General features: G+C 51.9%; 1 protein-coding gene and 2 long non-coding RNA genes across 5 annotated transcripts; 1 reads left to right on the top strand and 2 right to left on the bottom strand.

Annotated features, from left to right (window-relative positions):
• Positions 1-950: 950 nt before the first annotated feature.
• LOC311613367 lies at positions 951-4,255 on the top strand. The gene is made up of 2 exons (XR_014793444.1): positions 951-1,119; positions 1,365-4,255. It is a non-coding gene; the product is annotated as an uncharacterized lncRNA (long non-coding RNA).
• Positions 3,710-18,181, bottom strand: BCL9 (BCL9 transcription coactivator). 3 transcript variants are annotated; one of them, XM_084867017.1, is made up of 7 exons: positions 17,990-18,181; positions 17,079-17,173; positions 15,546-15,735; positions 14,146-14,245; positions 8,984-11,219; positions 7,169-7,429; positions 3,710-5,994 (listed from the first exon to the last, which is right to left on the bottom strand). In XM_084867017.1, exons 1-7 carry the CDS (start codon positions 18,040-18,042, stop codon positions 4,877-4,879), a joined length of 4,053 nt encoding a protein of 1,350 aa, XP_084723143.1. In that variant the 5' UTR covers positions 18,043-18,181; the 3' UTR covers positions 3,710-4,876. The 3 variants fall into 3 exon arrangements, with proteins under 3 accessions (XP_084723143.1, XP_084723142.1, XP_084723141.1); XM_084867016.1 differs by having other exon boundaries at positions 3,710-5,958; positions 16,857-17,173; XM_084867015.1 differs by having other exon boundaries at positions 16,857-17,173.
• Positions 18,182-22,374: 4,193 nt separating this feature from the next.
• Positions 22,375-25,835, bottom strand: LOC311613364. The gene is made up of 3 exons (XR_014793441.1): positions 25,503-25,835; positions 24,859-24,987; positions 22,375-22,467 (listed from the first exon to the last, which is right to left on the bottom strand). It is a non-coding gene; the product is annotated as an uncharacterized lncRNA (long non-coding RNA).
• Positions 25,836-26,361: the final 526 nt, after the last annotated feature.

Genomic DNA, 26,361 nt, shown 5'->3' on the forward strand with positions numbered 1-26,361 from the left:
TACTGAAAGAAATAGTGACAGAAAACTTCCCCCACCTGGTGAAAGAATTAGATTTACAAGTCCAGGAAGCGCACAGAACTCCAAACAAAAGGAATCCAAAGAAGACCACACCAAGACAAATCATAATTAAAATTCCAAGAGCAAAAGATAGAGAATATTAAAAGCAGCAAGAGCAAAGCAGGTAGTTACCTATAAAGGAGCACCTATACGGTTGTCAGCTGATTTCTCAACAGAAACCATGCAGGCCAGACTGGAATGGCAAGAAATATTCAAGGTGATGAATAGTAAGAACCTACAGCCAAAAATACTCTACCCAGCAAAGCTATCACTCAGAATCGAAGGCCAGATAAAGAGCTTCCTTCACCAATAAAAAGAAAAGCTAAAGGAGTTCACCACCAAACCAGAATTATATGAATTGCTGATGGGTTCTTTTGGAAGAGAAAGTAAATAAAGATAAAAACTATGAACAACAAATACGTAACTATCAACAAGTGAATCTAAAAAACAAAAAAAATTTTTTAAAAATCTGATGAACAATATTAACTGGTGAATTTAATAGAATCAGAGGTATGGAAGGGGAGTGAACTGACGATTCTCGGGGAAAAGGGGAGATGGGAATGTGGGAAGAGACTGAGCATAAACTGTGCACCTATGGATGAGGAAAATGATGGGTGGGGAAAGGGCAGAGGATGGGGTGGGAACCTGGTGGAGGGGAGCAACGGAGGGGCGGGGGGGAAGAGGAACATCTGTAATAATATGAACAATAAAGATTAAAATAAATAAATAAATAAATAAATAAATAAATAAGTAGGGGGGGAAAAAGAAACAAATGAAGGAATACAGTATAATCACACCTTCCTGCAGCAACTGTGTATGGGGGAGGGGCTGGCTGGGCCTTCCCAGGGTTATGTTAGCAGGACACATCTTTGTCATATCACCCTTTCTCTGGCTTTTACACCCCAGCATCACCATTCTCCATGCAATAGCATCATTTCTCAAGTGATTTTATTTCATAGCAATCTTAGTAAATTAGAAATTGTTATATGAACCCCACATGAACTTAAGTTTATCGGATACCATCGTGATGAATGTTGGGATATGCTGATAAAGTAAATGAAGGTTTATTTTATTTTATTTATTTTTTTAATATATTTTATTGATTTTTTACAGAGAGGAAGGGAGAGAGATAGAGAGCTAGAAACGTCGATGAGAGGAACATCGACCAGCTGCCTCTTGCACACCCCCTACCGGGGATGTGCCCGCAACTAATGTACATGCCCTTGACCGGAATCGAACCTGGGACCTTTCAGTCCACAGACCGATGCTCTACCACTGAGCCAAACCAGTTTCGGCAGTAAATGAAGGTTTATAAGGGTTGTTTCCCCCCCCCAAAAAACTCAATTATTGGGAAGCAGATGTGCACTGCTGCAGGCTCTCCAGAAGGGGGCGCCCCAGGAGTGCCACATCCCCTCCTCCACGGAGGGGTTCACCAGCTCTCACTCCTTGCTCTCCTGGGGACAGGAGCAACTGGACCACACCTGTGAGCTCTGGTCTGTGCAGCAGGGGGCGGGGCTGCCCAAGAAGCCGGACCCGGGGACTAAGTCCAGGTCCCAGCTTCCTTAGTCAGGGTCCCATCTCATGCTCCCGAAACATAGCTGTTTCTGCTCTTTTCTATGCACTTCAAAGCCAGAGAACCCAGGACTAGAGCCAAGTTCATGAAACAAAACCCTCATTTTGCTCTCCTACTTTCTCCACAGTGTAGCATTCCCACCACCCGGGACCATCTGAACAGATCTGATGGTCAGAATACTTAGTTCCTTGAGCTCAGCTTTCTCATCTGCAAATGGGGATCACCGCCTGCTTCACAGGGCCCCTCAGAAATGAGCCAGAGAGCGCACTGGGTGACTGGCCGTGTAGGTGTTCAGGTGGCCATCTGTCTGGCTGTCTGGGGCATCGGTGTTCCCGAGAAGACAGGGGGCAGAAGGTGAGAGAGAAATCAGCTGCCAAACCACTGCGTGCAGCGTCATGGGTAAGACAGACTGGAACCAGCAGATTCCTGCACCGGCTGCTCCTCACGGAGACCCTCACTAAGTACAAACCCACACACAGACGCCCCTGCACTCAGCGAAAAGCACCTACAACACAGAAATACACCGGAACAAATCCAACCAGCACCACCAGCCATCCCTTAGGCATGCCCCCCGCAGGCTGCCGCTGCCATGCAGAAGCAAGCGCGGTGGGAAGTGGACGGCACAGGCTGAGCAGGTGGCAGAGGGCACACTGGGCAGGCGGTGAGGCAGGAGACAGGGAGGACCAGGACCTGCAGACTGGGCAAACCCGGGATTCTCAGGTAAGAGTGTTTTTCCTAACAAGATCCAGGGACATTTCAAAACTTTTAAAAGTGACTATACTTTTGGTCTTAATTACTTCACACCATTGAATTCGCTCTAAAACAATTCCTAGTAAAGACCACTAATAACTTCTAGAAGGAGCCCGGCAGGGGTTGCTCAGTGGTTGAGCACTGACCTATGAACCAGGTCATAGTTTGATTTCTGGTAGGGTACGTGCCTGGGGTGTGGGCTCAATCCCCAGGAGTGGCCTATCAATGATTCTCTCTCTTCATTGATGTTTTTAAAAATATATTTTTACTAGAGGCCTGGTGCACGAAATTCATGCACTCGGGGAGGCCCTTCAGCCTGGCCTGTGCCCTCTTGCAGTCCTAAGCCAGCAGCTGGACATCCTTAGCGCTGCCGCAGAGGCAGGAGAGGCTTCTGCCATCACTGCTGAGCTTGCCAGCCATGAGCCCAGCTATGGCTGAGCAGTGGTCCCCCTGTGGGAGTGCACTCACCACCAGGGGGCAGCTCCTGCATTGAGGGTCTGCCCGCTGGTAGAGCACATCATAGCAACTGGTCATTCCATCCTTTGGTCATTTTGCATATTAGCCTTTTATTATATAGGATTGATTTCAGAGAACAAAGTAGGGGGAGAACATCAATGATGAGAATCACCGATCGGCCACCTCCTGCACATCCTCTACCAGGGATCGAGCCTGCAACTGGGCATGTGCCCCTGTGCCCCTGACCAGAATCAAACCCGGGACCCTTCAGTCTGCAGGCCAACACTCTATCCATCAAGCCAAACCAGCCAAGGCTCATCATTCCCCTGCTCTTCCTCTCTGAAATCAATTAAAAAATATATATATATTTTTTAAAAAAGCCTCTAGAGCAGTGGTTCTCAACCTTTCTAATGCCGCAACCCTTTAATACAGTTCCTCATGTTGTGATGACCCCAGGTTGAGAACTGCTGCTGTAGAGCCTAAGACCATCAGAAAACACAGATATTTACAATGCATAACAGTAGCAAAATTCCAGTTATGAAGTAGCAAAGAAAATAATTTTATGGCTGGGGGTCACCACCACATGAGGAGCTGTATGAAAGGGTCGCGGCATGAGGACGGTGGAGAACTGCTGCTCTAGAGGTAACATCAGCAGGAGGACCAGGGCCGCTCCCCTGCCTTCAGCCAGGATTTCAGGACAGAGCTGGTAAGAGAACAAGATAATCGACAAGATACTCCATAGCAAGCACTCTGCTTCTGGTGCGAAGGCACTTTATGTATCTCCCCTCCCTGCACCCCCTCAGGCACCTACAATGCACAGGGGCTATGCTTCCGATCACCTGGCAACAGGAATCCAAACAAACACAAAGGCGGTTCACTTTTGTAAGAAACAATATATTTATTTTCTGACACCACAGCTCTGGTGAGTGGTTTTGTACCAAATTTAATGGAGGTTACACAGAACGTTTTACGCATGGGAGTGGGGAGGGGAGGAACCACAAAATTAAAAACAAAATCCCGGGTAGCTTTTAGCATCTGTTCCACTCCCACATTAATAAAACTCACTTGGGAATTCCTAATAAAAGGAGAACAAAAAACAAGGTAACCTGGGGGAGAGAAGACCCTGGAGTTCCCAAAGACAGGCCTCCCTCCCCCCACTTCCCGAAGCCAGGACTCCGCAGGCGCGAAGGCCGATCTGTCAGGTCACTTCCCCAAACAACACCGTGTACTGCAGCTGCCAAAGGGGGAGGAGGAGAGGGAAGTCCGCGAGGGTAGCAAACGCTTAACTGAGGAGCTGGGGAGGGAAGGGGAGGGAAGACGGAGAAACTGACGGTGGGTTTGCAGACGGGGAGACAGTGCCGAAGACTCTGGAACTGAAAACAAAACGTCCTAAACGTCAGGATTTTTTAAAAAAAGAAACCATTTCCCCATCCCCCCACCCCTTGCTGAACTTAGTTCCTTTTTTTGTGCTTTTCATTAATACTCTGCTCTGAGGTCGTAGTTTGGTTTTCTGTACACGGGAGTTGAAAATAGTCCGAAGGTCTGAAGATGGATTCTCCACCGAAAGTAAACAGCCCAGCATCCTGTTCTCCTCGCGTCCCACAGACTCACGTCTCTGCTAAGATCCCTTTTACAATATAGTACAGTACACGCAGAAATAAAGCCCGAAGCGAAAAACCAACCGGAAAAGAATCCTGGGAGAAGCCAGTCCAAAGGACGTAAACATACAGAGAACGGTGCAACACGTGACCGATGGCGATTCTAAAGCACGGCTACGGATTCCCACGAGGAGTGCCATCGTGGGATACCAAGTCCACAAAAATAATCTTTAAAAAATAAATCTTAAAAAACACACACCTGTTGATTAAATGAATCATTTGCTTTCAGGTAAATCCATACATTCTCGAGTTCCCCCCTCCCCCAAGCAGCCCTCGGGTCTCTGTCCTCCTATTGCATGACTGACAGTCTCCCGGGGCCGCTGGAGCGGCCTCAGGACTGAATCTCATCCGGACGAAGATCGGCACATCCAATCGTAGCAGCTTAAAACATCATGTTTCCTGGGTTGCCAGGTCCTTGACCAAACCCGCCCATGCCCACGTCGGCGGCCATGCCCCGGGGCCGCATCTGTGGGGGGACCATGATGTTCTGTTGGGGTCCCATCATGCCCTGCATGGACATCATCATGCCCGGAGAGCCCACAGGCCCAGGGTGGGGGTACAGCCCGGCGGGTCCCCGGTCCTTGCCAGGAATCATGCCCACGGCAGCGGCCGGATTGCTCATCAGGGTGGGCTGGCCGGGCATTGCAGATTGTGCTGGTGACATCATCCGATGGTGCGGTCCCATCATGCCTTGCTGGAGAAAGGCTGGTGGTCTCATTGGGTTGTGGCCTGGCATGGATGGAGCTGTGCCGAGAGGTATGTCTGGAGTTCCCACAGGCCCGGGGCCTCCCATGCCAGGCAATGCCAGTCCCATCCTGGGGGCTTGCTCGCCCATCATCCCCTGCATGTGCGAAAAGCCAGGCCCGGGCCCCTGGGGCTGCTTGCGGCCCGGGACTTCCCCGCGAGGGAAATACTGCAGCGTCTGGCTGGGCTTCTCCGACGGGATAATGCGAGACAGGTCAAACTCGGGGATGCCGGTGGCTCCAGGTCGGATGACCTCCTGCAGGTCCGGGTCTGTAAACACTGACGGCATGCTATTCCCCAGCACAGCGAAAGAGTCAGGCCCCCCTGGGCCTCCAGGCTTACAAAGTGCTGCATCTGCTGAACTCGGGGGCAGGTTGCTGGGCCGGCCCAGGGGGCCTTCTCCTGGGAAGCCCATGCCCCCTGGGAAGCTGCCCTGCCCCCCGCTGGGGCCGTTGTGGGGGAAAGGAACCTGCTGTGGAGGAGACTGCACTGGAGGGAAGCCCTGGGGGAAGCCCATTCGTCCTTGAGGTACCATCGGAGGCTCCTGGGTCCCGTGCCCCATGATGGGATTGTGTGACATCAGGCCTGGCCCCATCGGGACCCCGTGAGGAGGTATGTTGGGTCCCATGGCATTCGGAGAGGGCATCTGATTGGAGTGAGAAAGCGGCTGGGTCATTCCCATTGGGCTGAGGGTTGGCATCGGGACCACGGGGTTTGGACCTGAAATTCGAGGATTCTGTGTATTAATGCCCATTCCTAAAAAATAAAGATATAAAAGGTATCAACTCAACTGAAAGCAACTCAGTACCATGATCAAATCTACAAAGAAATTATTGTGTGCCAAATGTGCATGGCACCTTACTAGGAAAACACACCACACTCAGTGAGACTGTAACACATCAGGGGCACAGAAGCCAACAGCTCTACAAGACAATACACTGTGTCCTACACTGTGTGACTGAGGTGTGTGCAGAAGACAGCTAGGAAGAAAGTCTCTGTGGGAAAAGTTACCAATTAGTATGCAAATGAGTATATAGTCTTCTTCACTGGAGCCGGTTAATATAGAAGCAAACGATTTGTCTAAATGACTTAAGCACAGTGTTTTTTGAGAAGGATGATTAAGTAGCCCTATAGGCCCAAGAATGAGAAATAACAGGGACAGCTTCATCAATTGACTGGGCATTATCATTCACACGCCGTACGGAGGGAGCAGTTCCCACTCGGGCTATACAAAATGTTAGAGAAGTGGGAACTTCCCATGAAGGAAGGCAGGCAGGTTCTACTGGTCTCTGGGGCATTTCAGTGGCTGGTCGCTCTATGGAATCTCCACTGAGTGTGTGAGGACGATGCTTGTCCGGTCCGCACAGCACGTCCACCCTGATGAATCAGGACTGCTGATGAAAAGAGAGCGTTCCTAGCAATCAGAATGGCTGATACGTCAGTGTCTGTGCTGCCCAGATTAGGCCCCTGTGTTCGTGCGCTGGGGCAGAGAGGAGTGGAGAGTTGGGGGAGGGAGGAGTTTCCTCTCTAGCCCTTGAGTGCTTCTCCAGGAAACGGGCTTCCACTGTCTGAAATCCTACGGCTGCTTGTGGTCTGAGGCTGCCCTTGCAGGAAACACTGGAGAACTACAGACACTCTAACCAGCTTGTTAAGAAGAAACTGCGTTCAGTGCGGCCTCAGGAGGGCCACACCTGCCCCCGATCCAGGCAACAGAAGCCCAGACCTTCTATGGGGCGTAAGGAAGCCTGCTCTCTCACAGGCACGTGCTGGGTCCTTGGATCAAACTGTGACTGTTGTCTTCCTCCAGGCAAGACACTCTAAGTCACTGAAACTTAGATGGTATGATTTCCACTTGCTGAACCTCCTTCTACCGAGGTCTGTGTTATCGAGAACGCATGCGCGAAGTTTCTCTTGTCTCCCTGGTTCTTACCTGGCATGTTATTCATGGATGGCAAGTTGGGAGAACGAGCGGGAGGGGAGTCGTCGTCCGAGCTGGCCACGGTCTTGATGGCATCGTGGTACAACGGGGTGGAGCTGGGCATGGCGAACTTGGACATTCGAGACATCATGATGGACAGCGGGTTCTGGGACAGGGTCGGCTCCGGAGGCATGGTGTACGGGGTGCTAGAAGGGAGGCTTCCCGGCAGGTTCACAGAGGCGGGCTGGCTGGCTGTGGGCGGCGGGGGGCCACCTGGGAGAAGACAGCAGAAGAAAACAGAAACGGGCAGGGAGTCAGATCCGCCTGTTGGCGAGGGGCCTTTGTGAACGAGCAAGGCCAGGGAGGCGGCCGAGGAGCTGGACAGTGTTATTAGACCCCGGGCACAAACCATCCATCTTCCAGCCAAGCACTGGCCACTCAGTGTATATCCTATATAATAAAAGGCTAATATGCAAATTGTCCCCTCAACCAGGAGTTCAACCAGCAGGCAGGCAGGCCAACCGCCCATGTCCCCTCCCCCTGGCCAGGCTGGCCAGACCCCGCCCATGCATGAATTCATGCACCAGGACTCTAATATATGAAGAGAGAGAAAGATACACACACACACACTGAGTGGCCAGATCATTATGCTTTCAGAGATCATACTAATCTGGCCACTCAGTGTATTAGTGCAAGCCTGGAACGACAGTTTACAGACCACGATTTCGCTAAAATAATGTGAAATAAGTGCATTGTTTCCTTGTCTGTTGCAATTTAGAATTCCACTCAAGGATTAGCATAGTGTGAGGCCAGACAAGCACTCTGACTCTAGGTACTAACCTATCAACCTACACATGCTCTTGTATTTATGTGTTTTGTTTTTTTCTATTGATTTTAGAGAGATGGAGAGGAAGAGAAATAGAAATAGAAAAATCAATGATGACAGAGAATCATCTATTGGCTGCCTCCTGCACATCCCCTACTGGGGATTAAGCCTGCAACCCAGGCATGTGTCCAGACTGGGAATTGAACTGTGACCTCCTGGCTCATGGGTCAATGCTCAACCACTGAGCAACACAGGCTGGGCCCTACACACGCTCTTGATTAATTCCCACAGGTCTGAGGGGGCTGTTCCACTCTTGGCTTCTGTGAATTGCTACCCGACTGAGAGAAACACTTGGGCTTATAGGATAAATCTTGTCTCATTTTGATTCTAATATTTCTTAAGTGGAGACAGCTCGGACCCGGTATTTACACCTCAGTGCTTATCTTCCTGACCACCTCTGGTCGTTCACAAACCACCATCATCAGGAGAGCCTCTCCTGGGAGGAAAATACCAATAAACTGCAGCTGATGGGGAGAACAGCAGTCTACCAAGGAGCTCGCGGCAGCGGCCTGTGTTGGTGCGCATGTGCGAGAACCCTGTGGTCTCTGTGGCCTCTCCTCCCCGCCTGGGATTAGACAGACTCTCTCAACACGAGGGCAGCCCCTTAAGTGGGGAGGCCTCGTGTTTGAAGCCGCATTTACCCAATGCTTACATTTTACTTTCAAATGTAAATTACTCTGTGAAATGACAGACTTCCCACTTCCCCTCCCTTTTACCTATCTGACAGGCACTGTCACACTAAAAGCCTGTGTCCTCTCCAGGATCTGACCCTCCGGCAGGACCCAGGGAGGTACTGCTCATGCACTTTGCCAACGAAGATGCCGCTGGCAAAGGCCGCCTCCTCTGGCTGCACGCTCCAGCCAGGACAGCAGTTTCCTTACAGTAAGACTGGCGTTAGCAGTCTCCAGCCACAAGGTGACCGCAAGGGCGAGAGCACTGACCTGACTCCACGCTTCCCAGCAGCGCCGGGGAGGCCATGGCGAGGGGCGCTTTGTGGTTCGGAGGGATGCCGGGACTCTGGAGGGGAGGTTTGGGAGAGGAGGTCCATCCGGGTGACGGGGCCGGAAGTGATGGAGACTTGAGGTGAACGGGCGAAGCAGCAGCAGACCCCAGGACCGGGGGGGACTTAATGGAAGCGGCAGCAGCTGGGCCCGCCAGCATGCCTGCCAGCTGCGACGGAGTCTGGGGGGACTTGAGGTTCCCGGAGGGCGAGCCCAGCATCGGAGACTGGACTTGGCGCATCGTGGGCGACTTCAGAGGGTTGATGCCCGGGGAGTGCACCTGGCCGCCCGCCACGGAGATATCCAGGGGCTTCCGGCCCAGGCCGCGCTGGCCCGGAGGGGCCGTGCTGAGGCTCGGGGGGTTGCTGGAAGGGTTGAGAGGTAGTGGTGGCATGTGACTGAGCCGGCTGTTAGTCCTTTGGTCAGGCCCGATTGGTTCTCTGAGATTCCGCAAGCCACTGCTGCCGCCGGGACCCTGAGACATGGGGAGGAACGGCCTGGGGCCCATGCCATACTCCTGCTGAGGGTGCTCGCCGAACGGCAGGGGCACCATCTTCTGCTGAGCGGGCAGCAGGTCTGCACCCGCGGGGCGCAGCTTCAGCATCTCCTCGGGGCCCGCCCCAGCCTCTCGCAGCTTCTGAGGTATCATCTGAGAGTTGGATCCCATGTTGACGTTCAGACCGACATCTCCCTTCATCCCAGCAGGGACCATCCCGAACTCCAGTTCCCGGCCAGGGCCCATCTGTGGGGGCATTCCTTTCGGAAAGTCCCCCCTGGAAGGACTCAGAGGGCCCTCCACTGGGACTCGAGGGAAAATGGGATTGCTCCCCGATTCCAGGTGTCGCTGGGAGCCGGGGAGCATCCGGTTCATGTCCAGGCCAGGCCGGATGCCGTCCATGCTCATCCCCGGAGGCAGGCCCAGCTGCTTCTCGGCCAGCTGCTGCTGGAACATCTCCTCAGACAAGCCTTGGGGGTTCGGGAAGCGCTCCCCTCGGCCGGGGCCACTGAAGATGCCCTGGCCGGGCGGGAAGTTCCGACCGTCTGGGATTTTTGGCACATCGTCTGGCCAACTGACTCCAGAAAGACCAGGTCTCGACGCCGGGTTGGGGACACTGGCCGCCTCCATTTCGGAGTTTATCATCCCTGCGAAGCCGGGGAGGCGCATCTGGCTCCCTGGCATGTTGGGGTGGGGGGCCATGCCCCTCGGGGGCAGAGAATGCGGCATGTTGATCCCATCAGCAAACGGCTCTGCACCCCCGGGCCCCCAGCCTTCACTGGGGGCCATCTGGTATGGAGGCGGTGGCCCCCGAACCACCCCCCGCGGCCCGTGCTGATGGACCATCATGTCCTGGAGGGAGCACTGCTGCACCACCACCTGCTCCTGCTTCCTCCTCTTCTCTTCGTAGAACTCCTGCTGCAGCTTCAGCCAGGCGATCTGCTCGGGGGTCATGTGATCCAGGTGGTCGGGGCCCATGGGCCCAGGCTGAGCGTTCATGGACGGTGGCACCATTTCATCTGGAGAGAAGGGCACGTCTCTATGTCCTTGCGGGCCAAACGGAGCTCCCATATCTGTCCGGGGCCCAGGTCCCTTACCTAGGCTTTGGGACTGGGCCATCATGGCCTGGATCGGCCCTTCTGGTTTTTTCTGAGGCCCATCTAATACCCCAGGGTTCTGCTGGGGTCCCCCACTTTGTCCTGTGAATTCCTTCTCATCGGGGAAAAGCATTCGCTGGATGTCTCTGAGCGTCTGTAAGGAGCGCTCCCGGTGCTCCAGCTGCTCCTGAGACAGGCCATCGGGGTTCTCGCCCAGGGCGGGGGGCTCCGCGCTGGGCAGCGGCGGCGGCGGGGCTTTGGGATCGGTGGAGGAGCTACTGCTCCCCTGCGAGACGGGGGTCCCCGCTCGGTTGTTGGGCGTCAGGCTGGGCCCAGTGGCATCTGGGGGCAGTGGAGTGGAGCTGGCAGGACTGCCCACAGAAGGAAGCAGTTTGTTTTCTGCCCCAGGGCTGTCCTGGTCCAGGGGACGCAGGGGCGCGGCAGGCTTGGGTGCTGGTGCCGAAATGGGTGGCGTTGGCTGCAGCCGGGGATTCTGGGAAGAATTCTGATCCTGGTTGGCCGGAGCCGGGGGCTGTTGTGCGAGAGGTTTCAGATCGTTCCGAAGGGCAGATAGCTGTGTGTTCTGTACAGAAACGAGATTTCAAAAAATCATTGGTAAATTAAACAGAAGGGCAGCTAAAAGAGCATGCTACGATCTCAGTCACACAAATCTAAGTGACACTTGCTGTGGGAACTGCTCATGTCCAACCCCACTCTGGACACGGAGACATTCTGATTTTTTCTTCCCCTTCACTGTCAGTTGGCCTCCTCTTCCCTCACTGAAGATTGGGTTTCAGTAGCGTTCTCAGCCTGCCAGGGAGAGCCACTGCCAAAGTGAATACATCTGAGTATCTATTTCGAGGAACAGGTTTGAGATCACATGTCTACTATGTGTTTCTGGGCAAGATTAGTTCTTTGGTATGTGGGAGGCTGCGCGTAACACCTCTTTATTTTCCCCGAAAGTACAACTGTGTATGCAGACGTCTCACTGTCAATCAAAAGCCTGATGTTTTCAACTGAAAGAGAAAGTGCCGTCCCAGCTCCGCCCCCCGACAGAGGCTGCAGGCTGCCGCCTCCTCTCCTCTCTCCTCGCCTAGAGTTTCCACGCAACCAGACGTCTTTGGTTTCTGTCTTCAGGCTGTGATCACTGATTCTGTATGTGATAAAAATTGGTACATAACGACAGTAAGATAATCTAGAGGCAGGAAGCGCCTGTGGAGAAATCTGAGGCTGCCTGCTCGTGGTGGCCTGGACCTGCTCTTTCTAATAGGAAGGAGACGGTCCTTTCCACAGGCTGGATGGCCCCCTTATTAAGATTAAGGGCCAGTGCTACACCGGGTCCCAGGTAAGAGCACACTTGCTCACAGCAGGGACATGGATGCTGTCAGTATTGGGAAGAAGGACATACATGTTCTGGGCCTGAGCCTTGGCAGCGCGGAAGGAACTAAAGCAGCAGGGCCCAGCCACACACCCCGCCTCGGGGATCTTGCCCCAGGCTCCAGGGTGTCACGTGGTCCCTTTTTGATTTATTTCTCCCGCCTGGTCACTTAATCCAGTTTGTATTTCCAAACCCCTCAGGCCCTTACCTGGCTCCCCACTTCCTCTCTGGAATGTTTACCATTATGTGTGTCTGCATGGGGACAGTCTGTGTTGCATAAACACAGACACACCTTAGAGTGGTCACATTCCGTGACTGTGTGCACAGAGGTTTCACCTGCAGGTGTCCCTGCACATCCGTCTGCAGAGATTGGTGTGGGCAGGACACGAGCCCGCAGCACGGAGCCTATAGGACCCTGACTCCCTGAGTGGAGTGTGGAGGTCGCCTTCACTTCCTCCCAGGGCCGTGTTAGGTTTGGTTTTGCCAACCAGCTTTTTTCTGTTTGCGGGTGGTGGGCACTGATTCCACATAAGGTGACCATGACAGAAGAAATAACGTCGGTACCATCCCTTTTTTATGAGACTTGGAGCGAAGGTGATTAATTATTCCCAATTCCCTGCCTAACTCCTTTTCTGATTGCATTTTAGCATCAGAGACGGTGGAGGTGGAAACTGTATGAGATCTGTCATTAAGTCAATAAAATGTTGCTTTGAGTTGCACTGTACCCTCTGCATTCTAGGAAAATATAAAATTTAAACATACATATATTTATAAGTATAAATTTAAAAATATACATACAGATAGACCCCCTCCCACACACACACTTTAAGTGTCAGCTCTCTCTGCCCTCTGCCCTCTGCCCTGAAGGAGTGGAGACGCTTAGGAGCAGGAAGTTCCTTTCCCAAGTATAGGAAACCCCAGGCTCTGCCAACAGAGGGGGATTTGCTGATATGCCATCTACTTTATCTCAAACCGTCACTTCAGTCCCCTCGCCCTTTCACTTGTCCAGTCGAAGTGGTGGAGACTGATCCCAGTACTAGGTGTTACGCTTCCTGAAAGTAGAGGCGGCCCTGGACTTCCTAGTGTCCCCACGGCAACAGTGCGCAGCGGCAATGCCAGACACAGTTCTGTTTGGAGGACTGCCTGTATCAAAACTGCCATCGCATGCTTTGCCAGCGTAGCTGTCTATTAGGTGCTTATGTTCCAGACAGGAAGCAGACTGGAATTTATTATAATTTTGGAAATATCAAGCAATTAAAAGCATTCAATGGTCCTCTTTTTTTAAAAAAAAATATTTTTTTTATTGATTTCAGAGAGGAAGGAAGGAGAGATAGAAACATCAATGATGAGCGCCGAGACCGGTTTGGCTCAATGGATAGTGTCGGCTTGGGGACTGAAGGATCCCGGGTTTGATTCCGGTCAAGGGCATGTACCTTGGTTGCGGGCATATACCCAGTAGGGGGTGTGCAAGAGGCAGCTGATCGATGACTCTCTCTCATCGATGTTTCTAATTCTCTCTCTCTCCCTTCCTCTCTGTACAAAATCAATAAAATATATTAAAAAAAAAAAAAAGAAAGAAACATCAATGATGAGAGAGGATCATTGATTGGCTGCCTCCCACACGGCCCACAATGGGGACCGAGCCTACAACTCGGACATGTGCCTTGACCGGGAATCGAGCCTGCGACCCTTCAGCCCACAGGCCAACACTCTAGCCACTAAGCCGGCTAGGGCTCAATGGTCTTCTTTGAAATAAATAGGAACCATTTGAAAGTCACAGAGACTCTGATTCGTCTATGACTTCATGGTTTACTGGCATGTACTTCACTATTGTAGTCCTAGTTGTTGCTTTTTTTTGCTCTTCAACTCACTCCAGTATGTGTATTTTTTTTAAAACCTGCTCTATACACAGGGCCTGAGTTCACACTGTCCCAGAGATAGTTACATAAAGGAAATACCAAGAGATCTACTAACTCCTGTTCTATTGTTCACCTTTCCCTCCTAGTAACTCATCAATGGGGTTAAGTGCCCAGCACGCCGCTTACGACCCTGCCCCATTGAGACAGTCACCGCCTCCCACCTCTGGTCACTGAGAGCCTTTAGCCCGTCACTCCATTCCCAAGCCACGTACCAGCGGGGCTGTGCTCCGGTCGGCCTTGCTGTTGGAGATGTTCTGGATGTGGAAAGACACAATTGTTTCGACCTGGCCCTTCAGCACTGCTTCTGCGGCTCTGCGGAGACAAGAGAGGCACACAGGGCTGGTTTCTATTTCGCTGACTGAGAGCCCAGCACCTCCTCCCAGACTGAGCTTGTCAGAGGGAGGAAGGGAAGTATGGCGAACCGCTAGAAATGCCGAGCGAGCGATACGAGCTCAACAGAACCAGGTTTTCAGTATGTCTATCAATTACTGCCAAACTTCCGAAATTAAAAGAAAGCCATTAACAAATCCCAAAAGAGGCATTAAAAACAAACCACCAAGATCTTCTCCCTCAAACCAATACACGACGATGGGTGCTTTATAGAGAATCTCAGTTCAAAACCCTAGCCTGAGACTGAGCATGGAACCTCACACCTAAACATCAACGAAGGTTGTCAAGATTCACTTTGTATCTAATTGAAAAATCTTAAGTGAAAAAAAGTCAGAAAACTATGTAGGATATATTCACATTAATACATACATATACTGACTTCAGAGAGGAAGGGAGAGAGAAATATCAATAATGAGAGAATCATTGATTGGCTGCCTCCTGCATGCCCCATACTGGAGATCGAGCATGTTCCCTGACTGGGAATCGACTGAGCCGCCCGGCCAGGCCTCATTTTTATAAATAACTAAAACCCACTGATCCCCATCCACCAGAAGCACATGACCGAAATGTTCAGAGTAGTTAGTTATCTTGGTGAATTCCAGAGATTTTTTTTTTTCTGTTTAAATTACTTATATTTTCTAATTATTCTAAAATAGACATGTACTATTTATGTCATTTTAAAAAGAATACTAAATTGTAGAAAAGTATTTGATGCAATCAATCCTTTTTGTGTTTAAATGGTCTCTAATGCCTGTTTGCATAAGTTCAACATATTTTTGGAAGGAAAACCAAGGAAGTATCATGGCTGCCTCTGGGGAATGGGGATAGGGAAGTTATTTATTTATTTGTTTGTTTATTTATATTTTTAATGTATATATTTTATTGATTTCAGAAAGAGAGAGAGGGAGAGAGAGAAATATAATGTTGAGAGAGAATCACTGATCAGCTGCCTCCTGCACTCTGCTCCCCTCCCCACTGGGTATGGAGCCCACAACCCTGGCATGTGGCCCGACCAGGAATCAAACCATGACCTTAGTTCACAGGTCAACACTCAACCACTGAGCGATGCCAACCAGGCGAGGTTTTATATTTTAGTTTATCTCCTTCTATACTGTTAACCTTAATAATAACACAAATGAGGGAGGAGAGCAATTTTCAATGGGAATAAGAACTCAGGTGTCCAGACACCTAAGCCAACAGCAAAACACAGCCATCAACTTACTTATTGGCCATCTCAGTAGAAAACACATACACCACTTTGGCTGGAGTCTTCTGAGCAGCTGTGGGCTCGGGGGCAGTAGTCTGGCCGTGGGCGGGGGGAGAAGACCTGGGGGCCGTGGCACTGGACGGGGTCATCGAGTGTGGTGTGTGCTGGGGGTCCTGGGCCTTGATGTGGTCAGCAGAATTACATTCTAAAAGAATGCAAACCTCACGTCACAGAACGAATAGACCTCTGCCAGCACATACAGCATCACAACACAAACCCACCTTGACAATGTCAAGGAGGAAGTACCTTGCTAAGAGGAACCCTCTGCTACCCATAAAAATGGAAATACGCTTTTCCCTAAATGACGAATTAAAAGCCCTCCTCCCCACCTCCTTCTCTCCCCCCATTCTCCCGATATTAGCACAATGTCCCCCCTTCCTGGAACCCTTTCTAGAACCACTTGGCCTGGCCTGGACACCCTGCTAGTTGAACCCAGAGCCCCAACTTCTCTCATTTCAGCAGTTTGAATTGTATAAATTTTACCGTAATTGCTTACTGGTCTGCTGTCTGGGTACGCTCAAACCCTTGAGGACAGAACTGTGTCTGTCTTCCCGGCTATGGCGGCCCACACCCAGCACAGCTCCCACAGACACCTGAGGGGGAGCAAGGGGTGGCCCCCAGGCTTTTCTGCTAAGTAGGGCCAGGCAATCACACTCCCGCTTTCTGAGTGCTGACCATGTGCGGGTCTGCAGTTAAGATTCTGGTTTCATACCAGGAGGAAAGGCCTAAACCCCCAGCCGCTGTCCCACACTCTCCGGGCTCACTCCATTTCCATGGCCACCAAGTCTCTCTACCACACTGGCAAACCCGGACTAGTGCCAGGGATCCCCTTGTGCCCACAACTTGGCAAAGTAGCAACCACACAGCACAGAGCCCAGGCTGTGGAGGGTTAATCTGACGGAGGAGAGGAGAGGCCAGGAAAATGGCTCCAGGGGGGCTGCTCCCACAGACAGACTGAGCGGCTTCCGACACTGAGTACAAACAGCACAGAGGCCGGACTCCCATCAGAGCATGATAGGGCCGAGGACCAGGTGACCATAACCCCAGCACCTGCATCCTCGAGAGCAACAACTCCTCAGCAAAGTGGCTCCAAACCATTCTTCAGCATCAGAAACAGAGAAGACACAGTTCTGCCTTAAAGGCAAACTCCTGACGGGACACCTGCTCTCCCCACTTGGCTATGGGCTCCCAACAGTCGCCAATGCCAGAGGCCTTCCCTCGGAAAGACCTACTTCCCTCTGAGTGTCCGAGATCTTGTAGACATACCTTTCAGGTCAGGGTCCTCGTTGGGAGTCCCAGGATCTCTCTGATCAAAGGAGTCGGCGGAAATACTTCGCTCCCTTTTCCCCTTGCCCTTGGCACCATTTCCAGCCCCATTCTTCAGCCCCATGCTCCCACCTGGGCCAGGGAGCGCTTTAGGGGGATGGCCCGCACTCTTGGAGTCACAGGGGGATGGCTGGGAGTGGCTGGCTGAGCCCCCCTGTTTACCCTGGTTGGAGAATTTGGAATCCAGCTGGGGGTTTCCAGAAGGGGACATCACTGTGGGAGGACGGACCATCACCTCCTGCTTAGACTTAGGGCTACTGGAAGAGACAAACAACAGCGGGCCATCAGGCACTGGGAGCACCTGGTCGGCACCCTCAGGGAGAGGCAGTCCCTAGTGGGTTAGGGAGACCTGGAGGCCTCGGTCACCACCCCCTTCACCTCAGCCCCTTCTGCACCCTCCACCCCCTCCCGGCTAGGACAGGAGACGCACACCAGGCCTGCCAGGTCTCGGGAACCCTAGAGCCACATGGGGACCATCTCCACGGCTTCTGTCAATAAAGGACAACGGTTTCTATGTACACAGAAGTGACTCTTACTCTGAGACTAGCGCAGAGTAAACAAACAGGTCTCGGAGATCACACTGCCACCCCGCCCCCAGCTGACGGCCTGGGACAGCTGTAACGGGAGCCCGGCCGCTCTGGAGAACACGAGGCCCCGAGAGCAAGGGGACCCCCTTGACTGGCAGGTTAGAAAACCCCGCCAGGGTCCAATCCCCATCCCAAGCAGCATCACACTGGAGCAGCTGCACTAGCCACTGCCCTCGGGGACCAGGAAAATTCTAGTAAAACATCAGCTTCAGCACATGGGCCGGAGGAAAGAGCTCCCCGTCAGGGGCTGCTGTCTTAGTTCTGACTGTAGGCGCCCCCCGCTCCGGGCCTCAGTTTAGCACTTGGTACTGAGTGGTGCTGGAGGCCCTTTTGTTTGTGCTCTGTGAAGAGGTAGGTGAGGACTGGACGGGGACGATGGACACCAGGTGACAGAGAATCACTGACATAAACGCTGCCGTTCCCTCTTCTGTCACTCTCACCCGCCTCTTCCTTTCCCTCTGGGTCTCCCGGCCCGGGCCGCCTCACCTCTGTGCGGTTCCTGACGGGGAGCTCCTCACTGTGGGGGAACTGGAATGCATTGATTGGAATCCTGAGCTGGCAGTCACAGGCAGGGCGGGCTCCCCGAGTTCCTCTCGGGCTGCAGCAGGAACAGCTGCGCAGGGCAATGGCGGTGGCCCGCTGCGTGCAGGGGGCGCCCCTCAGCGCTGGCCACCTCTGTGCCTTTTTCCTCTTGGTTTTCCTCCGCTGTGGAAGTGGGTCCTTTCCCCTTGCAGCTCCAGCATCCTCTGGGTGTGTGCCTCCTGCCGCCGAAGGAAAATCTCGCATCTCCAGGGCACACTGCGGGAAAGGACACCCAGAGAGAGTTGGGAGCAGAACCAGGGACATAAAACACCCTCAGGACAGGACCAAGGTTAACACAGCAGCCAACACAGCGATGTAGCGGCTAGCTCATGCCTCCGCTTCCGTCAGGGTCAAAGGAAAGGGGACATTCACATTCTGGCCTGAAGGCCTGGTGCTTGGCAGCCGGAAAGGGACTAAAACTTTCTGCCAAGCATCCGAGCGCCTCCAGCCCCATCATCACGTTCCGGGCAGATTCGAGAAAAATACTTTTATCTTGAGCCACAGAGTTTTCCTTACATTTCTCTACTTCCAAATATAACGCCCTCAGAAACATGAGGTTTTCTTTTTAAAAAACAATGCTTTGGAAACCACTGGTCCTCCAAATCCACAGCCACTCTCTGGCGTTTCACCTTTGACGACAAGCAATGGCACCGAAATGCAACAGCCGGCCCGACTTCACGAAGCAAATTAACCTGTGCGTGCTCAGGGCCTCGCTGGGAGGCAGTGTGGGAGGCTCTGCTGAAACCTAAGCTGCCGATACCCAACACCGTCAGTCCTCCCGGTTCCCATGATCCTCCCATTCCGTTATGTCCAGCGGGCGGCTGTCCTCACCGCTAGCGGCAGGCACTGCAGGCGTGGGTAAGCGTGGGCATGACCCAGGGTGTGACGGGAAAGCAACATCTTTGAAGGCTCAGGGTTTTCTAAGCCAATTTGCAAGGCTAATGTGAAGCATAAAGGTCAAGAACATATGCCCACACCTGGCCAGAGAACAGAGGAGAAAGCCCTTCAGCTGGGAAAGTAAGTTGCCTGTGCAGCCACTGCTGCTTCGCCTCCCTCCCCACTTTCTGATATTTCCCCGATGGGGAGGCGACAGGAGGAGGACGTTATTAGACACAGGTTTGTGGCTCAGGAACCCATGGGCGTGGGCAGCAGCTCAGGTGTCACAGCCTCGTGCACTGCGGGACTCGGGAGGGACTGGAGCTGGGAGTCAGTGACACCCCAGGCCTGGGCGCTGAGAACGATCGCTGTCCAGTGGGAGGTGTCTGCTAGGTCGTTTAGCATGTGCACGAGTCCCAGCTGTTGTACCTGCGACACCGGGAGGAATTTATGGAAGTGCCGAGGCCCACGATTACATGTGCTTGCTCTTTACACGAAGCCGGGAAAAAGAACTGGAATAAAACGCTACGGAATATTTCTGTGTCAACCTTAGGGGAAAGCAGCTCCAAACACGCTGGTCTTCATTCCAGGGAAAGTCGTACTTTTACCCCACTCCACCTTCAGCTTTTCCTTTTTCCCGTTTAGACTACAAAACCGATTGTGGTTGTCAAGTTTGACACGCACAGTCGTAAACCATTTTGTAACTTCTCACAAAACATCAGGCGTCGCTGGTAAAACAGAAGCAGCGAATGAATGCATCTTGCATGGAGGAGCCATCAGGAAGCATTTACTCAGGAAAGGAGAAGCCGTTACCGCCCATACAGGCCCTTCCTGCGATTCCTCCTGCCGCCTCTGTCCGCACCACGCGTCCCGGCCCTCCATCACGTCCTGCTGAACGTCCTGCTGAACGTGTATGCTGCATCCCCCTCACACACCATGTTCTTTGAAGACAAGAACCTTGCTTTAAAGTTCTGCTGGCTTATATACTTCTCTGTGCTCAGAAGGTGGCTGACCCTTCGGTGACTTATGCACGACAGAAACACCTGGCACCTGTGTGGCAGTCTTCCCCAAAGGACCTCAAACATTCCAGATCCCAAGCCACCGCAGTATGTCAGGCATTTCTGAGGAGCCGCTGGCAAAGACGGTTTCTAATGATACCGTGAACATAAAATACTATTATTTTCAAAGTGCTTCTCCATACAGTTTCTCATTCTCACAATTTAGTCCAACCCGGTCACCAGGCGTTTTACAGACGAGTGGACAGAGCACACGGGTGTGACGGCTTTTCGGTCCCGGGCAGGTGCTTGCTGACCGGGCTCTTTGCTCAAAGTCACCTCCCTGCCATCACTTTATGGCTGGACGGACAGCACAGAGGCTGGCACAAGCAGGTGGGTCATCCAGCACCAGGAAAGCCCAGGGGTTTCCACCCCTGATCCAGGGGGCGGGCTTGTGTCACCCAGCATCAGCCTTCCTGACACCTCAATCACTGAGCGGGATCTGCCAAGCAACTTGTCATGCATATGGCTCCAAAGAGTAAAACGAGGCTCTTCAGCTCTTCCATCTGCACTTTGCACGTTATACTCAACTGTTTACTTCTAAGGATTGGCTAAGATCTTCTACAGAGTGGCTAATTATAGCCAGAGAGAGAGCATCTCCTAGGAAAGACACCTCCCAACTCCTTAGATCCATATATACAATGTTTCCCTCTTTTCTTCTTACATAATTCCTAAAACATTTACTATGTGTTAGTCACTCTGCTAAGCACTGTCACTCATTCACAACCACCCCAGCAGGCAGGGGCCGCTGCTCTCCCTCCCCAGAGGTGAGGACACCGAGGCTCGGAATGTTAAGTGAGCTGCCCAAGTAAGCTGGGCCACAGCCTGGTAAGAGGCAGAGCTGGCGGGCAGCCAGCCGCCACGAAATGCTGTCGAAGCCGGGACCTGGGGACACGGCGAGCTGGGCCACACGGAGCACTGAGCGGCACAGCGCAGCGCAGGCTAGCTAGCCTAGGACGACCAGCAAGCTCCGTGCTGACATCACTCCCTCCCTTCTCCAGCCCTCACTTTCCTCCCTTCCCCGCTTCTAGCGCATGGTCTTGCTCAGTAAGCAAGAAGGAGAAGAGAGGTCTCCAGGCAGGAAGTGCTCACCACCTCATTTCCAACCTATTCACATCACCACCCTCCCTCTTTCTTCTCTGTTACCGAAACAAGAGTCCCCTCTCCCCAAAGGCTGTCCCCCAGAGGCGGCCGCCCCCTCCCCCCCAGCTCACTGAGCGCCCTCACTCTCTCCTTGGCCATGGCCTCTATCTCCCACATCTCCTGGATATTTCCCATCAGCGCTCAGACGTGTTGTAGCCTCATCCAGATAAAAAATAATTAATAAAGCAAAACAAAACCCGGCCCTAGCACCCTCTTCTCCTTCAGAGCCAAGATGCTCCAGAGAGCAGACAGGACCAGCTTTCATTTACTTCCTTACCTGCCGTTCACCCTTTAACCCTTTTAAACCAACTGCCACCCACAGATCACAACAGCCACTTTTCCAACCTCACCTTATTCCATCTTGGAACTTGCCAGTTGGTCAAGAGTTTCCTCAAACTCTCCTCAGCACTGTCCACACACACCTGCCCCTCCACAGCCCTCCGAAGGCCCACTGGGTGCGTTTCACATACCAGGAGACTCTTGGTTTCCAGAATCCACACTCCTTAGGTTTCCTCCCCCTACCCAGCCCTCCGGCTGCTGCCCCCTCTCCCCAGCCTCTACAAGTCAGAGTTCCTCGGACTCTACCCGGGGTCCCCATCTCATTCTGTGAATCCTCTCCATGCCCACACCCCATCTTACTTCTCCACCTGCACTTACACACACAACTGCCAGCTGACACCGCCTCAGTGTCTCACACCGAACAAGATCGATCGAAGAATTCTTCTTCTCTCTATACTGTCTCCCAAAACCATTTCCTCCAGTCTCCACGTTTTAGTAGATGGCACCTTCATCCATCCAGCTCAAGCGAGTAATTTCGAAGTCATTCTTGACACCTTTCTCCCTCACCCCAACAAGAACCTAAGTCTAGGTACTTGTGCCGAATGGCTGAGTCTCAGCCTCAGTGTTTCTTCTTCAGAGAGGAAGGACATCTGAGCACCACTAATCTCCGCGACACCCTCCATTTCACACGTTTCACCTTCACAACACTTCCCATGTTTTGTAAGGACATGCTCCTCTGTGCAACGTTCACCTCTCAGCAGGGACCAATATTCCTAGCATTTATCATGGTGTCTGGCACATGGCATTTGCTCAGAAAGTATCTGCTGAATAAAATGGGAATGCAACACCATCGCCCCCCACACTCACCCCCCCCCCCCCACACCCCCGGTCTAAGCCAGGCGTGCTTTCTAGAGGCATCGTCCATCAGGCTACTCACCCAAACCCCCAGGGTCACGATACTGCAGTGCTCATCCTGGAGGTGAGAAGTCAGAGGAGCCCAGGAACCCCTGGCTCAAAGGTGACCCTCACCTGGACAAGGAAAAAGGAAAGAAGAAAAACTCCTAAGTGGATTTTTTAAATCAACAATATGACTTTGTTACTGAATATCTTAAGAGGACAGGTTTCTATTTATTCTAGAACATTAGTTTACGAGGAAGCTGTCATCTCCCATGTGAACAGAATGAGTACGAAGGGGATCCTGTCCAATCAGCAGGTATTTCCAAGCCTGTGCCTCTCCCCCCTCCCAACTGCATGTTTATTCCCAGAGACTGGAGGAATGCTAAGAACAAGCTAAAGGATTGTTCTTCTTTTTAAATTTCTGGGAGCTTAGGTAGGGAAAAAAACAACACAATTTTGCTTCTGCAAAATGCACATTTTATTAGTATAGAGAACTGAGAGCTGACTGTAAAGGTGAGAGAGAAAATTCCAGATACGCTCTTGAATTCACAAAGTGAATACCATTCACCGCTCCTCCCTCTCAGCTGTAACTCCACTCCACGGGGCAAGCACTCAGCAAGGAAATCTATTTTCAGATGCTTTAGGGGGGAGGGGAACTGGATGCAGCCCACATGATTCCCTTTGACTGAGTGCCTACTGTGTGCACAGTGTCATAAGTGCCTACTGTGTGCACAGGGTCATACTGAACTGAGCTAGTAAATCCACAGAACACGGAGGCTCTTGTCAAGAGGAACAATGTTCAACAAGAGTCCTTACAAGTCAGAAGTGAACCAGTGAGTCCCCTTGGCCCACAATGGATAGTTTTCAAACTGCAAGGAAGAACCAAGTTCCAGAGTGTCCTAAGGCCGAATTATTTAGGAAACTTTAAAAGAAGACCTTACAGGTTGCCACAGTCAAAAATTCACAAATTAACCAGACCCAGGACAGAATCACCGCTACGATTCCAATTTCAACTCTTCCAATGACCCTTTCCCACTTTCCTGCTTTAAGAAGTTTATTACAACTATGTCCTGTTTAACAAACTTTTCTAGGCTGTGATCATTGCTCCATAAAAGGCATAGTATCAAACTCAGAATGTGGGCCTAACAGGCCTCAGGATTCCATTCCTCGCTCCTTAAATTTTGGCACGCCAACTGCTAAAAGGCTTCTTCTCAGAAAAAGTACACAATCGGAAGAACCAAGCTTTCCAACATGTGGCAAAACAAACCAAAGCTATACTATGGACATGTACAGAAACCCTTGGTGCAAACAAAATACTAATATTTGTTCTCAAACTCACAAGGGAAATGTTCATCTATCGTTCTTGAAGCTAGCAAACTTTAAGCAAGCAAAAAGAAATATGCACCAGCTAAAGCGTTTTGACAAAACTTAAGCATTCAAAATTAAATTTCAGCCCTGGCCAGTGTGCTAAATGGTTCGAGTGTCAGCCCAAATACCAAAGGGTCATGGGTTTGATTCCCGGTCAAGGGCACGGTCAAGGGCACGTACATAGATTGTGGGCAGGCTCCCCACCCCCACTAGGGGCATGTGTGGGCGGCAACCAGTCAATGTGTCTCTCTCACATTGACATTTCTTTTTCTTTTCCTCCCTTCTCCCTCCCTCCCTCCCTTCCTCTTGGTTGATCACTTTTGCCCGCCCACCTGCCCTCCCTCCCTCCCTCCTCTTGGTTGATGACTTTTGCTCTCCCTCTCTTTCTCCCTCCCTCCCTTCCCCCTCCCCTCCCTTCTCCTCCCTTCCCCCTCCCCTCCCTTCTCCTCCCTTCCCCTTCCCTCTTTTTCCCACCCCTCCCTTCACTCTCTCTGAAAAGCAATGGAAATATCCTCAGGTGAGGATTAACAACAAAAAATGATAACAAAAATAAATAAAAGAATAACTTTCAGCTTTTAGAATAGCAGCCACCCAAAGTAACATTTCAGCACCAATGTTCCTGTTCCCCTTGGAATTTTCTCTGATTCCCCACTCCCCCAGGCATGTCCTCTGGCCCGCAGTGTGATGCTCACACACTGTCACACACGGATAAGCGGAGTCCCTGCATATGCAGGCGGGGGCGGGGGGGGGGGGGGGGGGAGGGGGGGGGGAAGAGCCCGGAAAGGGCGTTCATCCTCAGCCCCCAGCACCAGCAGAAACTCGGCCAGTGCTGGCGGAGCCCTAAGGAGCCCAGGGCTTTGCAGCTCCCAGGCCTCGAAGTCACACCAACCAGTGGCCACAGGACAAACACCCGCTGTAACTCCTGCCCAAGCCGCCCCATGAGGCCGCTGCTGCACATCCCTGCTCACGGAGAAGTGTAAGGTCACTGCACCGCAGTTCTCACTGACATCTAACCCCGTGCCCTCTGCCCTGAGGACCGCTACAACAATAAACAAACAGATGCAGGTTTAACTTATAAGAGACCCTGCAGGAAAAGACAGCACAAGCCACGGAGATTAAACCGCGGGTGGGATGGGCGCTCACCACGCTCTTTACCTTCAAGATGTCCAAGCCGCTTGCTCTTCTACATCGGACCGGAGCTTCCCAAGAATGAGCTCTGCCTCCCGCTCAGGTGAGCAGTTTTAGGTCAAAGCGGAGTGACACCAGTTAGTCCCGCATTCAGGCCTACAGGGAGGAGAAGAATGGAAAAGTTCATATCCCAATTCACACCGATTTCAGAGAGGACCACCTTTCCCCAAGGCGCTGAAGCCAAACCGTGTTTGGAAGAAATGACTCGGTCTAGGTCAAAAATGGGAAGGAAGGTAAAACCACCAAACCCACCATGGAAGCGGGAGCCCTGCAGCTCACACACATCCCGTGAAGACCTGGAAGTTCAGAAACGGCAGAATCCACCAGACTCAGAAGCCTCTTTCTAATCATTGGTTTTCACTTTCTCCACAACCAAGGCAGTCACCACTGGTTGCAAAATGGCCTTTTATTTTATATCCTCTCTAAGCGCTTGTTCTTAGCATGGCGGAAATGCTGAGAAAATATTGCAAAGCTTAGGATGCCAGTGGCCATAAGATAATTTGATTTTCGCAAATCAGTCGGTCTAGAGCAGCGGTCGGCAAACTGCGGCTCGCGAGCCACATGCGATGTACAAGCTTTAGCCCCTTGAGTGTGGCTCTTCCACAACATACCACGTGTGGGCGCGCACGTACAGTGCGATTGAAACTTCGTGGCCTGTGCGCAGAGGTCTGTTTTCGGCTCCAAAGAAACTTCAATCGTTGCACTGTAGACACTTGGCTTGCTCTGTTGACTAATGAGTTTGCCGACCACTGGTCTAGAGCAGGAATTCTTTCTCTAGGATCAACTGCTCCCAAGGGGTCTGAGGAGAGACTAGGGGAGAGGAAGGGGCAACTGGGAACTTGCTGGGGAAACGTCATCTCCACAGTCACTAACCCCTGAGTGAAGCTAGCACTGCCCTCCGCTGTGAACATGGGTGACAACTGGTGGCAGCACCAGCAATCCTGTGGCTGTGACCCCGAGAGAAACCAGAGACACTTCCACATCTCTCTCACACACACACACACACACACACATGGTCCCTGCACACGTGGCCACGAAGTATTTACACTGATTGCTATTTCAGAATTATGTATTTCAGACCTGTAGCTGCTTTTTGCTATTTAATGCGTCATAAAGCATATAAACGACTGTCACAATGGTTTAACATTTTACTGTTTCCATGTCATTTGTGATCCTGCTTTAGGCATTTAAAAAACAGGACTCTCAGAAGGGGTCCTACCGATGCAGATTGCCAAGAGATACATGGGGCATAGATGTGAAGAACCCCTGATCCGGAGCAAACAAAGTTTCTCTAAGCCCTGACATCACTGTCACCAAGGCAGACAGACAGGTGAGCCATCCCACCAGCATTCGCTCACATTTGAAGAAAATTAAGGCACCAGGAAGCCAAGAACCATGGCCAAGGTCACACAGACTTAGGGCTGGTCCAGCCTCGGGCTAGCCAGCTCTCACCGAGTGTCTATTCCACTC

Source organism: Pipistrellus hanaki (assembly GCF_964339955.1).
Source record: "Pipistrellus hanaki genome assembly, chromosome: 18".
In the NCBI taxonomy this organism is placed as follows: Eukaryota; Metazoa; Chordata; class Mammalia; order Chiroptera; family Vespertilionidae; genus Pipistrellus; species Pipistrellus hanaki.

Bases quoted from the DNA above. Each gene is read 5' to 3' on its own strand.
- BCL9 (XM_084867015.1), bottom strand. From the start codon at position 18,042: ATGCATTCCAGTTCCCCCACAGTGAGGAGCTCCCCGTCAGGAACCGCA. The intron at 14,246-15,545 runs GTAAGTTGATGG...TTGTCTCCGCAG, and splicing joins TCTACTGAGATGGCCAATAA to AGCCGCAGAAGCAGTGCTGA. The intron at 7,430-8,983 runs GTCAGTGCTCTC...GTCTTCTCCCAG, and splicing joins GCTGGGAAGCGTGGAGTCAG to GTGGCCCCCCGCCGCCCACA.